The sequence below is a fragment of the Pelophylax lessonae genome, assembly GCF_965119305.1.
Source record: "Pelophylax lessonae genome assembly, chromosome: 1".
NCBI lineage: Eukaryota > Metazoa > Chordata > Amphibia > Anura > Ranidae > Pelophylax > Pelophylax lessonae.
The window spans coordinates 307,641,589-307,665,275 of record NC_138768.1 but is presented as its reverse complement, the minus strand read 5'-3'; the positions used below and the strand labels follow the sequence as shown (position 1 = coordinate 307,665,275).

The 23,687-nt window shown below is 42.5% G+C and overlaps 2 protein-coding genes across 3 annotated transcripts in view; one reads left to right on the top strand and one right to left on the bottom strand.

Annotated features, from left to right (window-relative positions):
• NF2 (NF2, moesin-ezrin-radixin like (MERLIN) tumor suppressor) overlaps positions 1 to 22,768 on the bottom strand; it is a 161,897-nt gene extending 139,129 nt beyond the window's left edge. For both annotated transcript variants that reach the window (XM_082269263.1, XM_082269262.1), the window contains exons 1-4: positions 22,653 to 22,768; positions 14,656 to 14,958; positions 4,342 to 4,467; positions 4,141 to 4,263 (exon numbers count right to left, since the gene is read on the bottom strand). In XM_082269263.1, the coding sequence (XP_082125389.1) occupies positions 4,141 to 4,263; positions 4,342 to 4,467; positions 14,656 to 14,769 (363 nt within the window). In that variant the 5' untranslated portion in view covers positions 14,770 to 14,958; positions 22,653 to 22,768. The remainder of the gene's footprint in view (positions 1 to 4,140; positions 4,264 to 4,341; positions 4,468 to 14,655; positions 14,959 to 22,652) is intronic.
• On the top strand, positions 2,280 to 2,749 carry LOC309559270 (reactive oxygen species modulator 1-like). Its single transcript, XM_082262491.1, has one exon. The coding sequence runs from the start codon at positions 2,318 to 2,320 to the stop codon at positions 2,606 to 2,608; it is 291 nt and encodes a 96-aa protein (XP_082118617.1). The 5' UTR covers positions 2,280 to 2,317; the 3' UTR covers positions 2,609 to 2,749.
• Positions 22,769 to 23,687: the final 919 nt, after the last annotated feature.

The window sequence follows — 23,687 nt, the reverse complement described above, 5'->3', positions numbered from 1 at the left end:
CTGGAGTGGACCAGCGTTTGGCGCTGGCCACGATTAAGGGTCAGATTTCTGTGCTGGCCTTTCTTTTTCAGCGCCCAGTGGCGTCTAATTCATTGATTAGCACCTTTGTTCAGGGGGTGCGACATTTGGCCCCTCCTAGGAGGGAACCTTTGCCTCCATGGGACTTGAACTTGGTTCTGTCCGTGTTACAACAGGCTCCCTTTGAAAAGATCAGGGAGATCTCGTTGTCTCTGCTGTCCAAAAAGGTTGCTTTTTTGGTGGCGATCACTTCGGCTCGCAGGGTATCGGAGCTGGCAGCTTTGTCCTGCAGCTCTCCCTACTTGGTGATTCACATGGATAAGGTGGTCTTGCGACCTAACCCATATTTTCTTCCGAAAAGGATCTCGGAGTTTCACCTGAATGAGGACATTGTCTTGCCTTCGCTTTGCGCGAAGCCTAAGCATCCGAAGGAGGTGGCTTTGCATGCCTTGGATGTTGTTCGGGCGATCAGGGTTTACCTGTCATCGACTAAATCCTTTCGCAAGTCGGATTCCCTATTCGTCCTTCCAGAGGGACCTCAGAAGGGCATGGCGGCGTTGGCTGCTACCATCGCCAAATGGATCAGACAGACGATTGTGCAAGCCTATGCTTTGAGGGGGAAGGTTCCTCCTTTCCCTGTGAAGGCGCACTCTACCAGATCTCTGAGTACGTCTTGGGCTTATCGTCATCAGGCTTCTGTGGCCCAGATGTGTAAGGCGGCGACTTGGTCGTCCGTTCACACCTTCTCGAAATTTTACAAAGTGGATGTTCAGGCATCGGCAGATGCTTCCTTTGGCCGTAAAGTTCTTAGTGCGGCAGTGCCTTAGGGTCCCTTGTTTGGGCCCTTGGCTGTTGGGGTGTTTTTACCCCTGGGTTACTTGTTCTTCCTGGGTTGTTGCTCCTGTTGAGCACGTTTTCCTGTTGCCAGGTTGGTTCTCTTACTTTGGTAAGGTTCCTTTCTCTGATGTGGGTACTGCGTTGCTTTATGCGCAGCTGCGTTTTTTCCCACCCCTCATGTCTACACTGCTTTGGGACGTCCCCATTAGTGAAGATTATGAAGTGGCGGCGACTGTCGGAGGACGTAAGAGAAAACTGAATTTTTGTAAAATCTTACCGTAAAATTCCTCTCTCTGAGTCCTCCGACAGTCGCCGCCCCCGCCCCTCTTTTGGGGTTTGTTTATGTACTCTACTGTTATGCTACTGAAACTGAGTTGAGAATGCTGGAAGCAGGGAGGTATTGACTGAGTGGACCACCCCCTGGGGGTGTGATATGCTAAAAGCTTTGATATTAACAAATCTTGTTGCCTAGCTACTCCTGCGGAGCAAAGGTCAATTACCCCATTAGTGAAGATTATGAAGTGGCGGCGACTGTCGGAGGACTCAGAGAAAGGAATTTTACGGTAAGATTTTATAAAAATTCAGTTATTTTCTACTGAGCTGCTTCACTGTTCTATGAGCTGCAGTTTCGTGTGCAAAGAAAAAGGGAAATCTTATGGGCCCTTTACACCTATATATTTACCACACGTGCTGTAATGCACATTTGGAGCATCGAAGCTGTGTGAATCCAGCCTTAGAGTCTTTGTTGTGATCTTTGGGAATGTTTAACAATGAATTGCTGCACACTACAAGCAGCTAGATTGCTCTGTATGCATGCTTTAAACGCTTTACTGCTTGTTATTAATACTGTATGTAAATAATTTTAAGTCTCTAGTCTGGGCACATGTGCATTTTAAAGCTGTATTCTAGGTTCAATAAAACCATGTTGTCTGCCATAATAAGTTTCCAACAAACATGAATAGGCCATTGTCGTTTGCCTTAAAATAGCAGTACATTTATAAAAAAGAAGGGATTCTTTATGTGAAGGAGGCTCCAGCCTGGTCATTGCTTTTTATGTTCTCTTCTCCTGCATTTTGGATATCTCGATCCGGACATGTTCCCTTTAATTAAATACACTGAAAATTCTCAAATCCACTACCTCCTTCCTCCCATGTCTAATTGTTGGGGACTATCCCAGCTAAAAGAAATAAAAATATGCATGCACTAATGCACAAATTCCACCAAAATCAAAAACACATTTTACCAACCCCCATATGTCCTTTCTTTAAAATGCGACTAGTGCAAAGCACGCTGGAAGCTGTAGTTTGAAAGCAGTCAGTGGGTGGTAGCAAATCTGCCAATACATTTATATTTAATATATGGGTACTATATAAGCCACTTCCCGTAATAGCTCATGTTTATCTTCAAAGCTTAATTCCGAGGTGATCGGAGGGAGCTGAATGGGCAAACATTGGTTGCAGAGATGCCGGTTTCTGTAGGTGGACCTTATGGGCAGTCACAGCCCAGTTGCTTTGACAAAATGAAGATGGGCTTCATGATGGGGTGCACTGTGGGCATGGCAGCCGAAGCACTCTTTGGCACATTCTCCCGTTTAAGAATTGGAATTAGAGGGCGAAAACCTATCAGCAGCATTGGAAAGACCATGATGCAAAGCAGTGGCATCTTTAGTACATTTATGGCCATTGGAATGGAAATTCAGTGTTATTTTTGTGTTTTATTAATGGCTGCATTATTGATCTATAAAAGATTTTAGAGATCATTCAGTGTCTTTATCGATGTTTAGGCAGATGTCATTCTGTAAAGCTGTCCCTGGAAATGGCTGGCTTGTTCAGTGAGAAAGGAGGGACACAGTTTAGACCTTTTATTGCTATGTTCACCCACATTCAATTACATTATTTTATTTTATTTTTTTTTAGCCAGGCAATCTTTATTGCTCACCTTTCACACAAACAGCATACGTTCAGCTGGCTTCCTTCACAGCTTAACATGGCTTATTTACACAGTAAACCCATCAAAAAGCATAATGTAGCTCTTGGAAAAGATCACACATCCACAAAGGTTTTGCTTCTTTTTAAATATTCTGGGCATAAACCCACTTTGCTCACAGAGTAGTGCATTCGTTAGGAGTCAGAATAGGAAAAAATGGGGATAAAAGTGGTGTGGAATCTTGCACACACAAGGGAATTCAATTCCATTATTATGAATTTCCAGTATAGAATTATACTGTATATGTGTCCATTTGGTGTAAGCTCTCATTGGAGAGCCTTCCTTTCAAATGTACACTACTATGACTTGTTAAAATTGTAGAAAGCAATATATAACAAGGAACAATAAAACTTTTTTTTCCAATAAAAAATAAATTGGCTGTCAGCTCTGTATAAATCGTATGTAGCCTCAAATATAGTATACAGCGTTGAGTTCCAGCAACGGCACAGAGAATTGCAAGTCTAAAATCAAGTTGTGCTGAGCATTGCTCAGCTTTACACAGGAATCGCAGTGTGCTCAGAATGAATACAAAGCTTCTACTGATTGAATGAGGTGGAGATCATGCCATCAGCCTTTACCAATCACAGGAAGCTTTGTATGCATTCAGAAAATACAAGACATATTGGACAGGAGTGAGATGGGAAGGCCCCTGTCTCTCTACCAGAACACAGCACTGTTTACTGTACGCGGCTGAGAATACATACCAGTTCATACTAGTGATCGACCAATATCGTTTTTTACCGCCAATACCGATATTTTGGTCATCGGGTATCAGTATCGGCCGATATCTGCCCATATTTTCGGACATAAGGTAGGATTCCCGGGTCTCCCGGTGGGAAGGGAGACCTGGGCGAGGGGGGGGGGGGGGTGTCCCCTCCCACTCCTTGGAATGACAGCCGAGCGGCTTCTCAGCCGCAACGGTTGTCATTACAGGACAGCCGACCGTCGGCTATAGACACCGGTACCGGGGTGATGCCTCTAGCTGCAGGCATCACCCCGGTACAAGCACTTTCCCTGAAATATCGGTAAATAAAAAGCCAATTCCGATATATCGGGGAAAGTCCATATCGGCCCTCGATATATCGGCTTTGCCGATAATCGGTCAATCTCTAGTTCATACAGTACTGACAGCTGAGGCTAGTGTTATCAAAGGAAATTGTTTGGGCAAGCTTGATCCAAACAAACTATTTAAAAGGTCATTAAAACATGGAGTTGAGCTTTAAACCCAACAAGCAATACACAAGTCTGTATGGTGTGGAAAAATAGCTGCAAGAAAAATTGGAAAAGACAGGACCTTACCTGCAGAAAGAAGAGATGCTGTGTAATCTCCTGTACAAGTTCTTCCTCTACATTTTCAGGGTAAAATTTGGCTAAAAAGTGGAACGTCACAGGCTCGTCTTTTGGGACATCATGATCCAGAACCTGTAGGGAAATAATTTGATCAGCAAAGTAAAGCCAATAAAATGTGGACAAAAACATAGCTTTGTAGTAGTAGGTTACCTTTTTATCCATTTTAAGCCACGCAATTGTGTCTTTAATAGTATACTGAAGACCAAAAAACCAAGTTTCGCGAAGGCCTAAAGTTCGACATACCAAATCAAACAGATCTTTTCCTTTCCACTTCACCTAAAAGAAAAAACAAACATACATGACAAGTCCTATTATGTAATTCAACATCATTTTAAAATGTTACTACACTCAGGGCCCTGCATTCACTAGATCTGGTCTCCCACAGTCTCACAGAATATGGAATGCAATTATTTTAGTAAATATAAACTTCTAAATACCTTTTCTGGAGGAGTAGAAGAGGACTTCAGTGGCAACATGTGAAGCTCTGGTGAACTCCATGCCCAAGAGGGTTAAGGCAGTGCTGGAAAATAATGGTAGCCACACAAAATATTGACACTTTGGGCCCAATTTGGACTTTTTCACTTAGGGGTGTACTCACTTTTGTTGCCAGCAGTTTAGACATTAATGGATGTGTGTTGAGTTATTTTGAGGGGACAGAAAATTTACATTGTTAGAGCCAGTTCACACTACTCCGACTTGTTAGGCGACTTGGTCGCCTGACAAGTAGCTCCCAATGCTGTGCAAGGGAACCGTTCTAATCGGAGCGACTCAAGTCGCTCTGACTTAGAAAAAGGTTCCTGCACTATTTTTTGGCGAAGTCGGAGCGGCTTGCATTGACTTCTATTATGAGAAGTCGTTTGCAAGCCGCGATGAAGTCGCGCTGCACGGGGGACTTCAAAGTCGCCCGAAGTCGGGGCGACTTTGAGTCGGATTAATGTGAACCGGCTCTTATAAAAGCTGTACACTCACTACTTTACATTGTAGCAAAGTGTCATTTCTTCAGCGTTGACTCATGAAAAGACATAATTAAAATTTTTACAAAAATGTGAGGGGTGTACTCACTTTTGTGAGATACTTTATGTTAGGCAGACCTTGCATTTTATTGTAAGGTCTGTTTTGAAGCGTACAGTAAAATTCACTTACATAAAACCCAATACAAAACAATCTTGACAGTTTAAAAAAGAAAGTGGATGGCAAACTGTAACGTAATTTGTAAGCGTCACTCTAAAACAGCAGGTAAAGGCAGTCTGCAATTTAAAGTTGTTTTCAGAATAGAGAAAGGCATACTTTTTCAAGGACATCCTAACTGCACTCAAGGTAAACTGCATCATAACTGCAGTATGCAGTATTCTTTCAGTGCACCACAAATGTTACAGTGCTATCTAAATAAAAGTTAAATCTATCGGCAAACCTCAGGAAGCAGTTAGGTATTTCAGCTTCAGAACTTTGCTGATTTTTATTAAATAAAGCAACTGATTTACAGCAACTTGCAGAAACCATAAAAAGGTATACCCATAATAAGCACTATAGTCAATTGGAACGAACTCATAAAATAAAAAAAATAAAAATACAGCATTATCATAAGCTTGCCCACAATGAGACCTCATACGATATCAGAGTGTCAATAAATTAAAGATTCCATAGTAACAAAAAGAATACAGTACTACAAAAACGTGAATGTAGAAGGGCATAGGGTCAGGTATGCTGTAAGGCATCGTTCAATTAGGCAAACTTAAAAGAAAAGTATGGGAATCATTTTTTTTTTTCAAAATTATACTAACCTAGGTGGATGTCCCCAACCAGCTCTCCAAGACTGAGAACTGAGCAATCAAACACAGAAGATCGCTCAGTACTCACAGCTCCCTGAGCAGTGACTGTCAATGAGCGAGAGGCTGAGAGGGCTGAGCTGGGTGCCGGTCCAGGCCGGACCCCGACCATAAAGTCACTATCTTTCCCGAGCCTGGACCGTCTCTGTGATGTCAGCCACCGGTGGGCTTTAGCCCACTGTCTGCTGAAAATTGGTCACATGAGTGCAGAATAAACTGCATTCCAGGGATCCACAGGAGAAGTACAGCCAAACAAACTTTGACTGTACTTCTCCTTTAAGCTTACGCCCTTGCAAGAGTGTGTTTGCCCACATGGGTATGCAAAGGTGAATGAATGATGTGGCCAGGCAGGTGGGTCTTTTTTTTTTTTTTTTTTTTTAAGATCGTGACAACGATGGGGGGGGCGGGCTGCAGATTAGCTACTGCATTTGTAACATGTTACACCTTGAACATCCTTTAAAAGGGGAAATATGGTCAAAGCTCTTTTGTCCCTACTTATCCTTTGGATCACAGGCATGAACTTCGTTTTGCACCTCCGTGACCCTAGGTGATGTTACTCAGCCGGTACAGTCGGGATCCACCCAGATGCTTAAACCGGCAGCTGGCTTAGCCTCTCAACCGCTGCCACGCCCTCCACAGTCCAGCCTTACAGTGAGCGCTGGAGGGGGTCACCAGCTCTCTGCAGACTGACTACCAAAAACTGAGCGATCAGGTATTTTTGATTGCTCAGTTCTCTGCATAGAGCCAGAGGGAGACAACTGCAGCTTGGATTGATGCTCCAGCCATCTAAGCGAGAAGGATTGTTTTTCTTCTATTCCCGAACTTACAATACTTCTACAAATTTTATGGATGTTGATATCATTAAAAGCGATACATAAATTGCTGCAGGCACTTTATAAACCCCAACACAGTAATCCCATCTTGGCCTTAATGTGCTGTAACAAATAATATTACACAATTGCTTGCTGGTCATTAAATGTGACCACAAACACCAGCTTTGGGAACAGTGCAAAACATTTGGATCAAATTAAATAATTGATGATCCTTCTTTTACTCACAGCAATTAATAGCCGATATGTTTTGAAGCTAACAGTTATCTCACTGACTTATTTTCACATGCGAAAGTATGAACAAAGTCTGCCTTAGAATTTGCACTGCTAAATTCACTGTATAGTAAAGCTGGCCATACGCCTCATATAGCGAGGGCTGAATGAGAGAAACCTATCGATTCCTCCAACCACAAAACTCATTAAGATGAGTTATCCACTTCAGTGTGTACATTCCAGAATTTGTTATTAAAGTGGAGTTCCGGCCACAAAAAAAAATTTCAACATACATACCCCCGGGACAGTCAGGGCTAGTACATTCCACAATGGCTAGCCTCTGATCTGTCCCGGTTCGCACTTACCTTTTAGAAGAAATACTTACTTTTAAAATTTCTTCTCCAGCACTGCCATCTCAGGTGTGGGCAGCTTGAAGCCAAAGCGATCCTCTTCTGCGTCCTCTTCCATCCTCTTCGCTACCACGATGCACTGCGCCGGCCCCGCCGTCACTTCCGGGTCTGCAGCATCATCCCTGCACAGCTTCTGGGCATGCCCAGAAGCTGTTTAGCAAGGCATGACGCGCCTGCACCGGAACTGAAGTCGGGGGTCGGTGCATTGATTCTTGGGAGCGATGACGTTCAGCTCCCAGGAATCATTGCAAAGCAGAAGTGACGGCGCGGGCCGCGGCCGCTGAGGGAGGAAGTGGAAGAAAGGGGAGTATGTTTTTCTGCAATTACAAGGTAAGTAAAAAAAATTAAAAATCCTAACTACCCGTTTCTTTTTCAGGTGAGCTATAGCAAGCGGATGGCCCAAAATCAACTATGTCGATTTTGTGGCTGGAACTCAGCTTTAAAGTGGTAGTAAAGTCTGCTTTGTGATTTTTACCTACAGGAAAGCCTATACCAAAGCTTACCTGTAGGTAAAATGAATATCTCCTAAATGTGCACCATTTAGGTGATATTCACACAAGATGCAGCCGGTGACGTCCCCGCACATGCGCTCTGAAGGTCCAGCATACCTTGCCTGACCTTCAGAGGTTCGCGCCGATACCAAGGGCTTGCACAGGAGTGACATCAACGCAGATCTGGCCAATCTCACAGCCGGAGTGCGCAAACCGGAAGAAAGACCGGGGGAAGAGGTCAGCCCTCTCAATGGTGACATCGCACCACTGGAGGTCTTTGTTCAGTCTCAAGTCTTTTGCAGACTCAAACAGGTTTTCTTCTAAGATTGCCCTATATCTGGCTCCACCCATCTTCCCATCGACTCTGACCAGCTTTCCTGCCTTTGCTGAAAAGCATCCCCACAACATAATCCTACCACCACGTTTCACAGTGGAGATAGTGTGTTCAGGGTGATGTGCAGTGTTAGTTTTCCGCCACACATAGCATTTTGTTTTCAGGACAAAAAGTTCAATTTTGGTCTCTTCTGACAAGTTTCCTCCAAATGTTTGCTGTGTCCCCCACATAGCTTCTCACAAACAGGACTTCCTTTGGCTCTCTTTCAACAATGGCTTTCTTCTTGCCACTCTTCCATAAAGGCCAGATTTGTGGAGTGCACGACTAATAGTTGTCCTGTGGACAGATTCTCCCACCGGAGCTGTGGATCTCTGCAGCTCCTCCAGAGTTATCATGGCTCTTGGCTGCTTCTCTAATTAATGCTCTCCTTGCCGGCCTGTCAGTTTAGGTGGACGGCCATGTCTTGGCATGTGCAGCAGTTGTGCCATACTCTTTCCATTTTCGGATGATTAATTTAACAGTGCTCCGTGAGTTGTTCAAAGCCCAACTCTGTTTTAAACTTCTCCACAACTTTATCCCTGACCTGTCTGGTGTTTTCCTTTGCTTTCATTATGCTGTTTGTTCACTAAGGTTCTCTAACAAACCTCTGAGGGCTGCACAGAACAGCTGTATTTATATGGAGATTAAATTATACACAGGTGGACTCTTAATTACTAATTAGGTGACTTCTGAAGGCACCTGGTTCCACTAGATTTTAATTAGAGGTATCAGAGTAAAGGGGGCTGAATACAAATGCACGCCACACTTTTTACATATTTGTAAAATATTTTGAAAACCATTTATCATTTTCCTTTCACTTCACAATTATGTGCCACTCTGTGTTGGTCTATCACACAAAATCCTACCTTTACGTTTGTAGTTGTAACATGACAAAATGTGGACAATTTTAAGGGGTATGAATACATTTTCAAGGCACTGTACAGTACAGCGTACAGTCCTTAGATGTAATGGCTACACTAGTCTACTTTTCAACAGGTCGTATTTCCTTTATTTTCACCTGGCGATCCTGCTACCACAGTAACACACTTCCTGTGCTAGGGTGGCTACCCTCACACACTATCTTGCTTTTTTGGAGGAGCAGCAATGTCACCCCTAGGTTGCAATCCTTTTCTGGACTACAAACATGTCAACCCATCTTCATTTCCATTATATTGGGTTGTGGAGATTTGTAGTTTACAGAAGACAGCTTGGAAAGAAGATAACCTTGTTTGAGCTGTTAGTTCAACTTACAGGAAGTGACAAGCACACTGCATTTGTCAAGAGTTCACAAGTAGTTTTGAAATTTGCTGAAAATATAAAAACAAGTGCAGCCGCCACATCCAAGTACTGGTAACCTGCTAGATTACATTTTTTGTTCTTGGTCGGCAAGTGGTTAATGTATATCTAAAACCAACAACGTACCGGTACGTCACTGGATTAAACGGGTGATATCAGTCATCGATGCAGCAATGATTGATGATAATGATCAATTTTTAGGGCTGGCGATTCCCTTCTATGTAAAAGTAATCCTGGCAGCTAAGAAGCCACTAAATTTTACTTTTACAGGTTGCGGAAGTTAGTCGTCCCCCCTATACTGGGCTCTCCTGTGCGATCGGGGAGCCCAGTAAGGATGCTACTGGCGGCATCCAGTTCCTGCGAGACATTGAGAAGAACAGATGTCATTCCTCCTATTGTGTGACATCAGAAAGCAGAAGCGACAAGGATTTTGCACTTCCGGTTTCGGTCTTATGTAAACAAGCCGTTACAGGCTTGAACAAGCATCTGATCAAACCGATCTTGGTTTGATCAGATGCCTTGGAAAGCAGAGGAGACATATGGGATGTAATAGACCTCTCCATAATGAGGACCTGTCACTGCCCATGGTATCACAAGTGATGTTGTTCATCCCTTCTGATAGCAATACAAGCGATTTAAAGATAGTGTAAAAAAAAAAAAAAAAAAAAAAAAAAACTTAATAAAACAAACCACTTCAGCTCCAGGAAGATTTACCCAACCCCTACCCCGCGCTTCATGATCAAGCCGTTTTTTTTTTCGATATGGCACTGCGTTAATTTAACTGACAACTGCGTGGTTGTGCAATACTATATCGAAATCACTAATAGTATACAGTGTTAAACCCCAGTTTATGTAACATTAAAAGTAAATCTACCAGCCTTTGAAAAATTACACACGGTACTGTTAGCCAGGAAAGTACTATCTGTGCATCTCAGATACCCACACACAATGTAATTAAAAGTCTCTACTTTGAATGCATAGCAGCTAAGCATTGCTCACCTAACTTCCTACTATCCAATAACAGTGCTCTTACTGCCCACAACCGAAAACCTGGCTGTATACTGTAATAGTGGGTAGACATCTGTTACCTCCAGGGGGTGTAGTTTATTCTTACAAGTCAAAAGTTGAGGCCTTTAGAGGAAAATCCATGCCCAATTGAGCTATCCCAGCATGCCATCACTGTGCTTTATTGGTCTAAAACAAGGGTCTTTGAACTTTATAAACAAAAGGGCCAGTTAACTATCCAGCCCGTCGCCCAGTCCGGCAGTTGATTGTAGATCTCACAGGAAAAAAAAAAAAAACAACAGAAGAAAAAAAATTCTATCTAAAAAGAAAAAAATTGCCAGGACCAGAGATCCCAGCAAAGGAACTAGGTCCTTACTCCTGACTAGGCAGAAAAAAAGTACCCATAGCATTTTCCGCCTAGTGTCCTACTCCTGTAGGGGGCAGTATAACCCAATAGTTAAGATAATCAGGAGCTGTGTCCGTCAATGAACGAAAGAGAAAAGTTTTTTTTAGTTTCTGTTATAAAATATTTCAAATACCCTGTTTCCCCGAAAGTAAGACATCCCCTGAACATGAGGTCTCCCCGATAATAAGGCCCCCCGAAGCTACCGTAATTCTGGACTCTGGAGCGCAACAGCGGGCGCCGCTGCACAGCTAACTGTTGGCCGCGGCGCAGCCGGAGCAGACAGGAAGTGCAAGGTCTCTTTTAATCAGAGAGCCCACGCCGCAGCCAGGACAAGCTGCCGCCTGCTGCTCACTCTGCCCTGACGGAGTCTGGCTGACTCACAATTAGACAGTGAGTCGCACGGAGCAGGAGTCGGGCACATTGTGTGGACACACACACACACACACACAGAGGTGACTGAGGTAGGGGGGGATATGTCTGATAAATGGGTGGGGTGGGTGTCTGGTGAAGATGTCCACTGGCACAGGGGTGGGGGGAGTGGGATCACTTAAAATGACAAGAGGATCAGAGGGGGCAATCAAAATAACACAGGAGGATCAGAAGGGGGGGAATCAAAATGACACAAGAGGATGTAATTTGCTGGTTTGTGATGACAACTACTACTGTACCGTATACAGGTAATAAATTTCCTTTTTTTTTTTTGTTCAACAATAAATGTGTACCGTATTCTTCTTCATGGAAAAATAAGCCACCCCCTGAAAGTAAGACCTAGCGCATCTTTGGGAGCAAAAATTAATATAAGACACTGTCTTATTTTTGGGGAAATAGGGTAGGTATTTTTTCTTCTTCACTGCTCTGATGGGCACTGGTGAGACGGCACTGTTAAGGAGGCACCGATGAGGCTGCACTGATGATCAGTACCAATGTGCCCCTTCAGCCTTGCCCCTAACCGGCTCTCTTTTACTTACACAGTAACAGCACGTGAGGAAAGGAATGCTGATAACCGGCAAGTTTGTTTACATGTAATCCGCTGTGATTAGAGTCACAGCTGATCACTTGGTAAAGGGCTGCGGTGATTGGCTCTTTACCTCAATCTTGAGATCAGCTGTGTCCAAAAGGACAGAGCAATCACAGAGCACGCCCAATGCTCGCCCCAGGGGGCACGCAGGAGATGCGTTCTGGGAGGATGTCCATGGACGCCCTTCCCAGAACAAGAGAGCCATGCTGTAGCCATCTTTTAGCTATTATATTTATAATACAATACTGTATTGTGGTGGTTAAGGTAGGCTAAGTTTATATTTTTACAGTGACATTTGTTTTATTAGGATGTTTTCTAAAATGTTACTTACTGTTAAGTTAGGACTTGCTAATTCTTTTTTTTTTTTTTTAATTTGCTGAAACCTGGTGATCTTTGATCTCTTTCATGTTGTTCAGGTAGATCTCAACCTCTCCCAGGTTGCCTACCCATGGAATAGAGAGATTTTTTTAACTATTACAGTGTATACAAAAAGTCTACACACCCGTTAAAAATGTCAGGTTTCTGTGATGTAAAAAAATGAGACTATAAAGAAATAATTTCAGACCTTTTTCCACCTTTCATGTGACCTATAAACTGTATAACTCAATTGAAAAAAACAAACTGAAATCTTTTAGATGGAGGGAAGTAAAGATAAACCAAAATAATATGGTTGCATAAGCGTGCACACCCTTAAACTAATACTTTGTTATTGCACCTTTTAATTTTATTACAGCACTCAGTATCTTTGGGAATGAGTCTATCAGCATGGCACATCTTGACTTGGCAATATTAACTACAATTCTTTGCAAAAACACTCCAAATCTGTCAGATTGTGAGGGCATTTGTTGTGCATAGCCCTCTTCAAATCATCCCACAGATTTCCAATCGGATTTAGGTCTAGGCTCTGGCTGGGCCATTCCAAAACTTGAATGTTCTTCTGGTGAAGCCATTCCTTTTTGATTTGGATGTATGCGTTGGGTCGTTGTCATGCTGAAAGATGAAGTTTATCTTCATATTAAGCTTTCTAGCAGGCGACTATAGGTTTTGTGCCAATATTGACTGGTATTTGGAATGGTTCTGAATTCCTTCTACCTTGACTAAGGCCCCTGTTCCAGCTGAAGAAAAACAGCCCCAAATCATGATACTGCCACCACCATGCTTCACTGTGGGTATGGTGTTCTTTTGGTGATGTGCAGTGTTGTTTTTGCGCCAAACATATCTTTTGGAATTATTGCCAAAAAGTTGAATCTTGGTTTCATCAAACCATACCACATTTCCCCCCATGCTTTTTGGAGACTTCAGATGTGCTTTTGCAAAATGTAGCCAGGCTTGGATGTTTTACTTTGTAAGAATAACCAAGACATATGAAGAATAAGGGAGATTGTTGTCACGTGTACCACACAACAAGAACTAGCCAGATATTCCTGCAGCTCCTTTAATGTTGCTGTAGGCCTCTTTGCACTGACTACTTTTTTTCCCCCGTCTTTTCATCAATTTTTGAGGGACATCCAGTTCTTGGCAATGTCACTGTTGTGCCATATTTTCTGCACTCGATGACGATGGTCTTCACTGGGTTTCGTGGTATAGCTAATGCCTTGGAAATTCTTTTGTACCCTTCTCCTGACTGATACCTTTTAACAATGAGACCCCTCTGATGCTTTGTAAGCTCTCTGTGAAACTATGGCTTTTTCTGTAGGATGTGACTAAAAGTGTCAGGAAAGACCTATTGGAACAGCTGAACTTTATTTGGGGTTAAATCAGAAACATTTTAAAATGATGGAGGGTGTGCACTGACTCCTAATTAACATGAGTTTGAAGGTGATTTCTCAATTCTGAACACAGCTACACCCCCAGTTATAAGAAGGTGTGCACACTTATGCAACCACATTTTATTTATTCCCCCCTTAAAGATTTCAGTTTGTTTTCCAATAGAGTTATACAGTTTATAGGTCACATTACAGGTGGAAAAAGTTCTGAAATTATTTATTTTTGTCTCATTTTTTTACATCACAGAAACCTGTTATTTTAACAAGGGTGTGTAAACTTTTTATATCCACTGTATATGCCTGTGCTTAGCAACTGACCATTGAGTTACTAGTGCTTAGAGATGGGGGAATAAGCGATTTTGGCATAAGGCCTCTTTCACACGGACTTTCTGATCAGGCCTGCCTGTTCGTTTTTTTGGCGGACCAGATGCTCCATGTACCTCTATAGAGCAGCAGATGTCAGCAGTGACATCTCTGCTGACACCCACTGCTATCCGATCCGATGTGGTCCGTGAAATCCAGATGGATGGAAACCCTACTTTCCATCCGTCTGGAGGATGGGATGAAAACCGACAGGCAGTCCGTTTTCACCTGATCTTCCATAGAGGAGGGTGGAGATCTGACAGCTCCGTCTCTTCAAAGTAAGCGGAGACGAACCTGTCATCCGCCTGCTCAGCGGGGATCGGCGGATTGATCCCCGCTGAGCAAAACGGAGTCCGCCGGGCGTAAAGCCCGTGTGAAATGACCCGAACTGATCAGCTGAACGCCAACAGATGTATAAGCATTATAAACAAAGAACAAGACATTGAGCACTAGTAATGCATCATTACCTCACAGTTAAATTCCATCTCTGCATCCATGGTCATGATACGGACAGTGAATGTTTTGGGCTGTTTCCTCTTTAGGGATGAGAAGCTCATTCTTGAAGCAATTGCACCTGCCATATTTAGTAGGAGTTCCTGAGTTTTTATCCAGCTGTAACAGTCTTTTTCAGGTATTTATACAAAAGAAGCCTCTTCGTCCATGCTTTGTATTGATGTACACATTCTGAATCAGGCAAGAAAAGGAGTCCTTTGTGGTCATTCCTCTGTGTAAAGCATGGTATTTGCATGTAAAGTGCCAATTATGGTAACCTGAAAGAACAAGGAAAAGTGAAAAACACATACATGGAAAAGAACCATTCAGTTCACAGATGTAGTCTGAAATCCCTAGATATTATGACAGAAACCACAGCTGGACATGTGCTTTCTCTCCATAGCTTTAACAATAACAATGGTAGACCTCCAGTGGTAAAACTGTTCTTAGAACCTAAAGATCCTCCGAAGTCAAAGGGGAACTAAAGAGGGAATGCCCTTAACAGACAGCGGAAGGTAACCCCTCCAACAATGAATCATAGAGCTCATTATCACAAAAGTATTTGGCACCAAAGCTCATTTTTAGAACGGAGTGTACATGTACACCTTTGTAGTCAGCCGCCATCAACCAACATCACACAACCAAGCCACAGGGTGCAATACCAAAGGGCAGCTATTAACATCAGTCACACAGAGAAAGCTACCAGACAAATCCCTACAATAATCTCTGGCCAAAGTCACACTCAGTAGCAGGGGTTTATTTATTATAGGTACTTCCATACAGTGGGGAAAATAATTATTCGATCCCCCTACCCCACTGCCCACTTACAAAGAAATGAAGGTTCTATATTTTTTATCATAGGTGTATTTTAAATGATAGAGAAAGAATATCAACCAAAAATCCAGAAAAAACACACAATACAAATGTTATAAATTGAGTTGCAGTTAAATGAGCAAAATAAGCATTTGATCCCCTACAAACCAACAATAATACTGGCACTCACAGACTGGCTACAGTATGTGCTCATGTGGTACACAGGTTAGTCCTGTCAATTTAAGAAGGTGCTCCTATAAACAACTCGTGTGTATAAAAGACAACCTGTCCACAGAATCTCTTTCTTCCATTCAAACCTCACCATCATAGGCAAGACCAAAGACCTCACTGTTTAAATATTGTTGTCCCCATGCTGTGGTGTGTGTGTGTGTGTGGCAATTAACAAAAAAAAATGAATGCTGCTGTGGTGTAAGGTGCAAATTCCTCTAAAATTGTGGTGTAATAACCAAGAGCTGTCTAATCAAAGCAAAAAAAAAAAAAACATATACAATCCTACGTTCTTACTCCCAATGACCTAGGGTTGTGATCAATGACAAATGCAATAAAAACAAAGCAAAATCGCTTTTATGTAAAGTCAATTTAAATTTATAAAGTGCAATATATATGCCCTGCCGGCAAGTGAATCAATGAATAAGTCCTTCAAAGTGCTGTGCTGGCCCTCACTCACCAACTCTCAGTATATACGGCGCCTGTGAGGAAACTGGTATTCCTCAAATTACTTAGGATGGATGGTCTGTTTTTCCATCTTAGACTCCAACAGGTTAAATAGGTTCCTCATATATGTGGTTATGGAAAGAGAACCAGGAGAAATCCCTAGTGGAATTCTATTTTAATAAAAAAGTAATTTTAAAAGCTGATTGCACACGTACAAAATATTTTCTTGAATACAAGCATGTAAGATGCTGCTTTGCAACTCAGTATCTGCAGTTTGCACTCCGAATACCAGACGTGACGTCACCGGGCCTACCTTTTGCACTTCGCTCTGCCCAGGAAGCATCAGAGGCTAGGGATTCCGGTGGCGAGTTTGCAAGTTATACTAGTGACTCCTACTACTACTCCCATGCTTTCTCCCTCTTACTCCTACTACACCCCATCCTCCTAATATTTACAGTGCCTTGCGAAAGTATTCGGCCCCCTTGACCTTTTGCCACATTTCAGGCTTCAAACAAAGATATAAAACTGTATTTTGTTGTGAAGAATCCACAAGTGGGACACAATCATGAAGTGGAACTAAATTTATTGGATATTTCAAACTTTAACAAATAAAAAACTGAAAAATTGGGCGTGCAAAATTATTCAGCCCCCTTAAGTTAATACTTTGTAGCGCCACCTTTTGCTGCGATTACAGCTGTAAGTGGCTTGGGGTATGTCTCTATCAGTTTTGCACATCGAGAGACTGACATTTTTGCCCATTCCTCCTTGCAAAACAGCTCGAGCTCAGTGAGGTTGGATGGAGAGCGTTTGTGAACAGCAGTTTTCAGTTCTTTCCAAAGATTCTCGATTGGAATCAGGTCTGGACTTTGACTTGGCCATTCTAACACCTGGATATGTTTATTTGTGAACCATTCCATTGTAGATTTTGCTTTATGTTTTGGATCATTGTCTTGTTGGAAGACAAATCTCCGTCCCAGTCTCAGGTCTTTTGCAGACTCCATCAGGTTTTCTTCCAGAATGGTCCTGTATTTGGCTCCTTCCATCTTCCCATCAATTTTAACCATCTTCCCTGTCCCTGCTGAAGAAAAGCAGGCCCAAACCATGATGCTGCCACCACCATGTTTGACAGTGGGGATGGTGTGTTCAGGGTGATGAGCTGTGTTGCTTTTACGCCAAACATAACGTTTTGAATTGTTGCCAAAAAGTTTGATTTTGGTTTCATCTGACCAGAGCACCTTCTTCCACATGTTTGGTGTGTCTCCCAGGTGGCTTGTGGCAAACTTTAAACTACACTTTTTATGGATATCTTTAAGAAATGGCTTTCTTCTTGCCACTCTTCCATAAAGGCCAGATTTGTGCAGTATACGACTGATTGTTGTCCTATGGACAGAGTCCCACCTCAGCTGTAGATCTCTGCAGTTCATCCAGAGTGATCATGGGCCTCTTGGCTGCATCTCTGATCAGTCTTCTCCTTGTATGAGCTGAAAGTTTAGAGGGACGGCCAGGTCTTCGTAGATTTGCAGTGGTCTGATACTCCTTCCATTTCAATATTATCGCTTGCACAGGGCTCCGTGGGATGTTTAAAGCTTGGGAAATCTTTTTGTATCCAAATCTGGCTTTAAACTTCTCTACAACAGTATCTCGGACCTGCCTGGTGTGTTCCTTGTTCTTCATGATGCTCTCTGTGCGCTTTAAACGGACCTCTGAGACTATCACAGTGCCGGTGCATTTATACGGAGACTTGATTACACACAGGTGGATTCTATTTATCATCATTAGTCATTTAGGTCAACGTTGGATCATTCAGAGATCCTCACTGAACTTCTGGAGAGAGTTTGCTGCACTGAAAGTAAAGGTGCTGAATAATTTTGAACGCCCAATTTTTCAGTTTTTTATTTAACAAAGTTTGAAATATCCAATACATTTTGTTCCACTTCATGATTGTGTCCCACTTGTTGTTGATTCTTCACAAAAAATTACAGTTTTATATCTTTATGTTTGAAGCCAGAAATGTGGCAAAAGGTTGCAAAGTTTTTAGGTGGGCTGTAAAACCGTGGCTCAACTGCCTGTTTTTACCATCCCCTGACCACCAGTGTGAAAGAGACTAATGTAGTATGGCTAAACTACCATGAGCTGTAGCTCTCATCATTTTTAGCAGGGCTTTTCTGAGACCTGAACATAATTTCAAGTGTCCTTCTGGGAAAATCTGCCTTATGGCCCGTACACACAATCAGAAAATCATACAAAAAAATACCGCTTTCGAAGCGATCATATGATAATCTGATAGTTCGTACACAGCTTGTGAGACCTGATCACGACAGTTCATCCGATATTATTCAAAGGGACAAGCACAAAAATTCTCATACAATACAATATCATATGATTTTCGTTTAAGTACAGTTTTCATCCAAAAATACAATACATTACACCATTTCCGAATTGTTATTCTGTCTTACAAGAATTTTATTAAGTTTAGTAACCTCTTAAATTTTCGATATGAGATTCGCATGCAAAAATAAAAACTGGACAATCATTCCACCGATAAGCTCATCGTGTGTACCAATGCATTAGGGACTTTTTAGGCTAAGGTCAATCCAGAGGAGTATATTAACTAAACTAACTAAACAAAGGCCATTTTACTGTCCTTCAGGCTTTAGAGGGGCCGCTCTGTGGCCAGTGGGACTAAACAATTGTTTTTGATGGGAGGAACAGGGTCTCATTGTGCGTATGAGTGGGAGGAATAATGCCCCAATAATGGTGTCCATGGGAGGAATGGTGCCCCATCTTTGGTGTCAGTTGGAGGGAAAGCGCCCCAAGGGCTGGATAAAGACAAGCAAGAGGCCACATCTGGCCCCTGGGCCACAGTTTGGAGACCACTGTTCTAGGGTAAAATATGAAGAAAACATGTCCCTCTATAGTGTGTACTCATGTAAATTAAGAGCCCTAAGTGTAATTTCTGTCTGCTGCCTTGTTCCTCTGCTAAAAAGCATGAATCACTTCTGACATGTTTTTCTGATACCAAGAGAAAAATAGTGACAGGGGAGGGATCTCCAGCAGATTGACAGCCTCAGCTCTGTTCCTGTGTGCAAGAAGGGGGAGGGACGGGTGTCCCTTCGATCCAATTAGCTCTTAGAACTCTCCTTACTGAGCTCTTCAGAGTGTAATTTCAGCTCTCTGCCCCCTTTTTTCTAAATTCTGAGACAAGCTTTACAATTTAGAACAGATATAGAGAAGACTGAACATAAACAGATACAACATATGAAGGCGAATTAGTTTCATATCCGTGTATCACCTGAGGCCAGTCACTTCACTGGGTATATGAAAGGGTTTACAACCACTTTAAAGGGTAACTCCACTTCCGTGGGGGGGGGGGGATAAAGAAAAAAAATAATATAGCGTATACAATTGCGACACAAGTCATATTGTAATTGAATGGTATTAAAAATGACCTTTCCTTTTCAATCTGCAGTCACTGTAATTTTGTGAAAATGCAATACGGCTACCTGGAGGAGCTCAGTACACAGAATGTATACAGGACTCCCCTCAGAAACATCAATTTCCTGCTTCTGTGATTGGCTCACCAATTTTTCCAGACATCTACACTAAGTCAGATTTCTGGCATCCCCTGCAACAAAAATGTCATGTTTGGTAAGATACTTCCAATAGGAACATGTCTAAAGGGATGCAGGCCCAGCAGATTTCCTCATTAGTGCTCTGAAGCTGCACAGCTGATTGATAATTATGAAACCACTCCCATTAGACTCACTCAGCACAGGAGGAACAAACAGTGATTTATTTTAGAATAACAAAAAGGTAGGAATCTGCAACAAAGTTTGTTATAATCCTTGCAATGTACAGATATCACCAGAGGGAACAGTTTTTTTCTCAACAAAAGTAGAGTTAAGCCCCGTACACACGTACTGATCGTCGGCCGAACGGTCGGCCGTCTTTTGTCCAGGGCTGTCGTGTCTGTTGAAAACTGCAAAAGACTGCACACGAATTTTGTCGGCCAACAACAGCCGACTGCAGAAGTGAGGTCATGTGATGGTTAACTTTCCTTGTCTTTTTTCTTTTCTGAGCATTCCCAGTCTTGCTAATCGGCTGTCTGTTGGCCGAAATCTGTACTGACTGGCGAACAATCGGCCGTTCTGGTGACGGCCAACAAAAATTTTAATGCCTGCACGACAGATTCTGTTCGGCCGAAAATGCGGTCGGCTGTCGGAAGCATCATACTAACAAGCCTACAATCAGCCGAACGGTCGTCGGCCGAATATTTATGGCCGACAATCGGTACGTTTGTACGGGGCTTAACACTTTAAAGTAAATCTATAACAGACACTGGCAATTCAAAAGAGCATAGAACTTAGCTTCATTAAAATCCAAATTACATTATAATTAGTAGATCCAGACACAACTGATATGTACAAATCTTGGTTGAGCCTGGCCCTTTCTTTCTCCTTATTGGATACTTAAGATTACCAATAGCATTAAAGGATTAATAAGGATGCTCAGGAGGGGGTTGGGTAACAAAAGCTATACTCTACAGCTGTGATTGTAGTTTTCTATGTAGATATTCTCTGCTGATCTACATTTTTCCTTTGTAATCCAAGTATGAATTCCCCAGACTTCTGACAGGTAGAAAAATGTCATTAGGTCAGAACTAAATGTGGCATCCCTGAAAGTAAAACTGTAGACCAGATTGGGCAGCACAGTGGCTTAGCGGTGAACATTTCTGCCTTGCAGCACTAGGGACCTTGGTTCAAATCCCAGACATGATGCTATCTGCATGGAGTTTGTATGTTCTCACTGTGTTTTTGTTGGTTTCTGCCTACAGCCCAAAGGCATGCTGGCAGGTTGCAAACAGAAGGAGCAGTGCCGATCCACAGCCGTTAAACTGAGTACATATGTAAAAAGATGATTCGCACACCGGTAGTTGCTATTAAAAAAATCTTCATCTTTATTCAGGAACCACAGTACACAATTGCTGATAAGATCAGTTGACGTGTTTCAGCCTACAAGGCCTTAGTCATAATTAAGGCCTTGTAGGCTGAAACGCGTCAACTGATCTTATCAGCAGTTGTGTACTATGGTTCCAGAAAAAAGATGAGGATTTTTTTTTAAAAGCAACTATCGGTGTGTGCAGATCATCTTTCTACATGCTGGCAAGTTAATTGGCTCCTGTCTAAATAGACTATAGCAGTGATGGCAAACCTTGGCTCCCCAGATGTTTTGGAACTACATTTCCCATGTTGAGTTATTCACTTTAAGGTCAACACAGAGGACAAGGGGGCACTCTTTACGTCTATAGGAAAACAGATTTGGTCTCCAAATATGGAAAGGTTTCTTCACCGTAAGAGCTGTGAAAATGTGGAATAGACTCCCTCCAGAGGTGGTTCTGGCCATCTCAGTAGATTGCTTTAAAAAGGCCTGGATTCTTTCCTGGGTGGACTTAATATAACTGGGTACTAATATTTATAGGTAAAGTTGATCCAGGGAATATCCGATTGTCTCTCGGCGGATCAGGAAGGAATTTCTTTCCCCTGCTATAGCAAATCGGATCATGCTTTGCTGGGGTTTTTTCGCCTTCCTCTGGATTAACTGCGGGTGTAGGATTGTGTATATGGGATTGTATGGTTGGGTTTTCATTACTGTTTTTTTTTTATTGGTTGAGACAGGTGGACTTGTGTCTTTTTTCAACCTAACTATGTAACTATGATGCTCATGCACCCTGCAGTGTAGTTGAGCATCATGGGAAATTTAGTTCCAAAACATCTGGGGTGTCACAGATCGCCACCACTGATATAGTATGTTACGCATGGATGTGAGTTAGGGATCTAAAGTCTGTTACACACATACTGAAATGTAGTCGGTTCATTGGTAGCCCCCCGGTTGGAATACAATAAATAGCACAGCGGGGGAGATCCACGCATCAACGCCTGTCAAAATAAGTGTACATGTTTAGCCAGCTTTAGATTGTAAGCTCCTTGAAAACAACTAACCAATGAGATTGTACAATAAGTCAAGCACTGAGTATTAAATACATTGATCTGCATTTACAATCAAAGTTATAAAAACATCGCCCCCTTCTATAAGCAAAAAGTCAATCTTCCTTCTTCCAGTGACAGATGTCACCCTGTATGTACATGGAAGAATACCCAGAGAAGACTCACATACAGAACAAAGACCTACGTCCCTTCACAATGATCACAGCACTCCTGGATCATGATTGCATCCATACGTGCCACCCCCAGTCAGCCATCTGCATCCTAACAATAACAGGCAATCTGTACAGTCAGAGCTCCATCATACAGCCAATCAGGATGAGGGATCTCTATAATTACAAAGAGCCCATCACACTTCCCCCAGGATAACAGAAACTTATAGAGCGCCTCTATGAGCACACCACAGGGAGCAATGATGTGCGGAGGGCACGGCCTGCACTATACAGCCGGGGAAAGGAATAAGCAGCACACTGACTACTCACATCTCCCGATTCTACAAGCAGAACTTGTGCTTCACTGCAATCTGTAACGGTGTTTACCGGAAGCTGCAGGATCTACCAGCCTCACCAACCACTTCCCTGCTGCTACGGCCCTGCCCATTTTCCTACTACCAGCCAATGGAGCCGCCGACAGGAACGCACCAATAACAGGCCGCTTGTTGTATGCATCCCCGGGCTTCCCGAGAGAGAGGCGCCGTGATTGGCTGCTCCTAGTTCCCATTGCTGGCTCGTCAGGAGAGGATGGAGAGTAGCGCTGGCTAGCACCGCGCTTTTTAAAGCGGTTGTATACTGTAGTTCGCTTTTTAGCTTTTACCTACAGGTAAGCCTATAATAAGGCTTACCTGTAGGTAAAATTAAAGCGCCTCCCCCTCCAAAAATTAAAAGTCAGCAGCTACACATATTGTAGCTGCTGACTTTTAACCACTTTACCACCGGAGGATTTTGCTGTCTTATGTCCAGGCCACTTTTTGCGATTCTGCACTGTGCGACTTTAACTGACAATTGCGCGGTCGTGCGACGCCGTACCCAAACTAAATTTACGTCCTTTTTTTCCCACAAACAGAGCTTTCTTTTGGTGGTATTTGATCACCTGTGCGATTTTTACTTTTTGCGCTATAAACAAAAAAAGAGCGTCAATTTTGAAAAAATTACATTTTTTTTTATATGAAATTCCCCCCCAAAAAAATGTAAAAATCAAAATTTTTTATCATTTTAGGCTAATTTGTTTTCTGCTACCTATGTATGGTAAAAAAAATCGCAATAAGCGTATTTTGATTGGTTTGCGCAAAAGTTATTGTGTTTACTAACTAAGGGAAAGATTTCTGTCATTTTTGGTGTTTTTTTTTTTAACGAGTAATGGCGGCGATCTACGATTTTTTTTGCAGGACTGCGACATTGCGGCCGACAGATCTGACCCTTGACTGACATTTTTGACACTTTTGGGGGTACCAGTGACATTACTACAGTAATCAGTGCTATACATATGCACTGTTACTGTAAAAATGACACTGGCAGGGA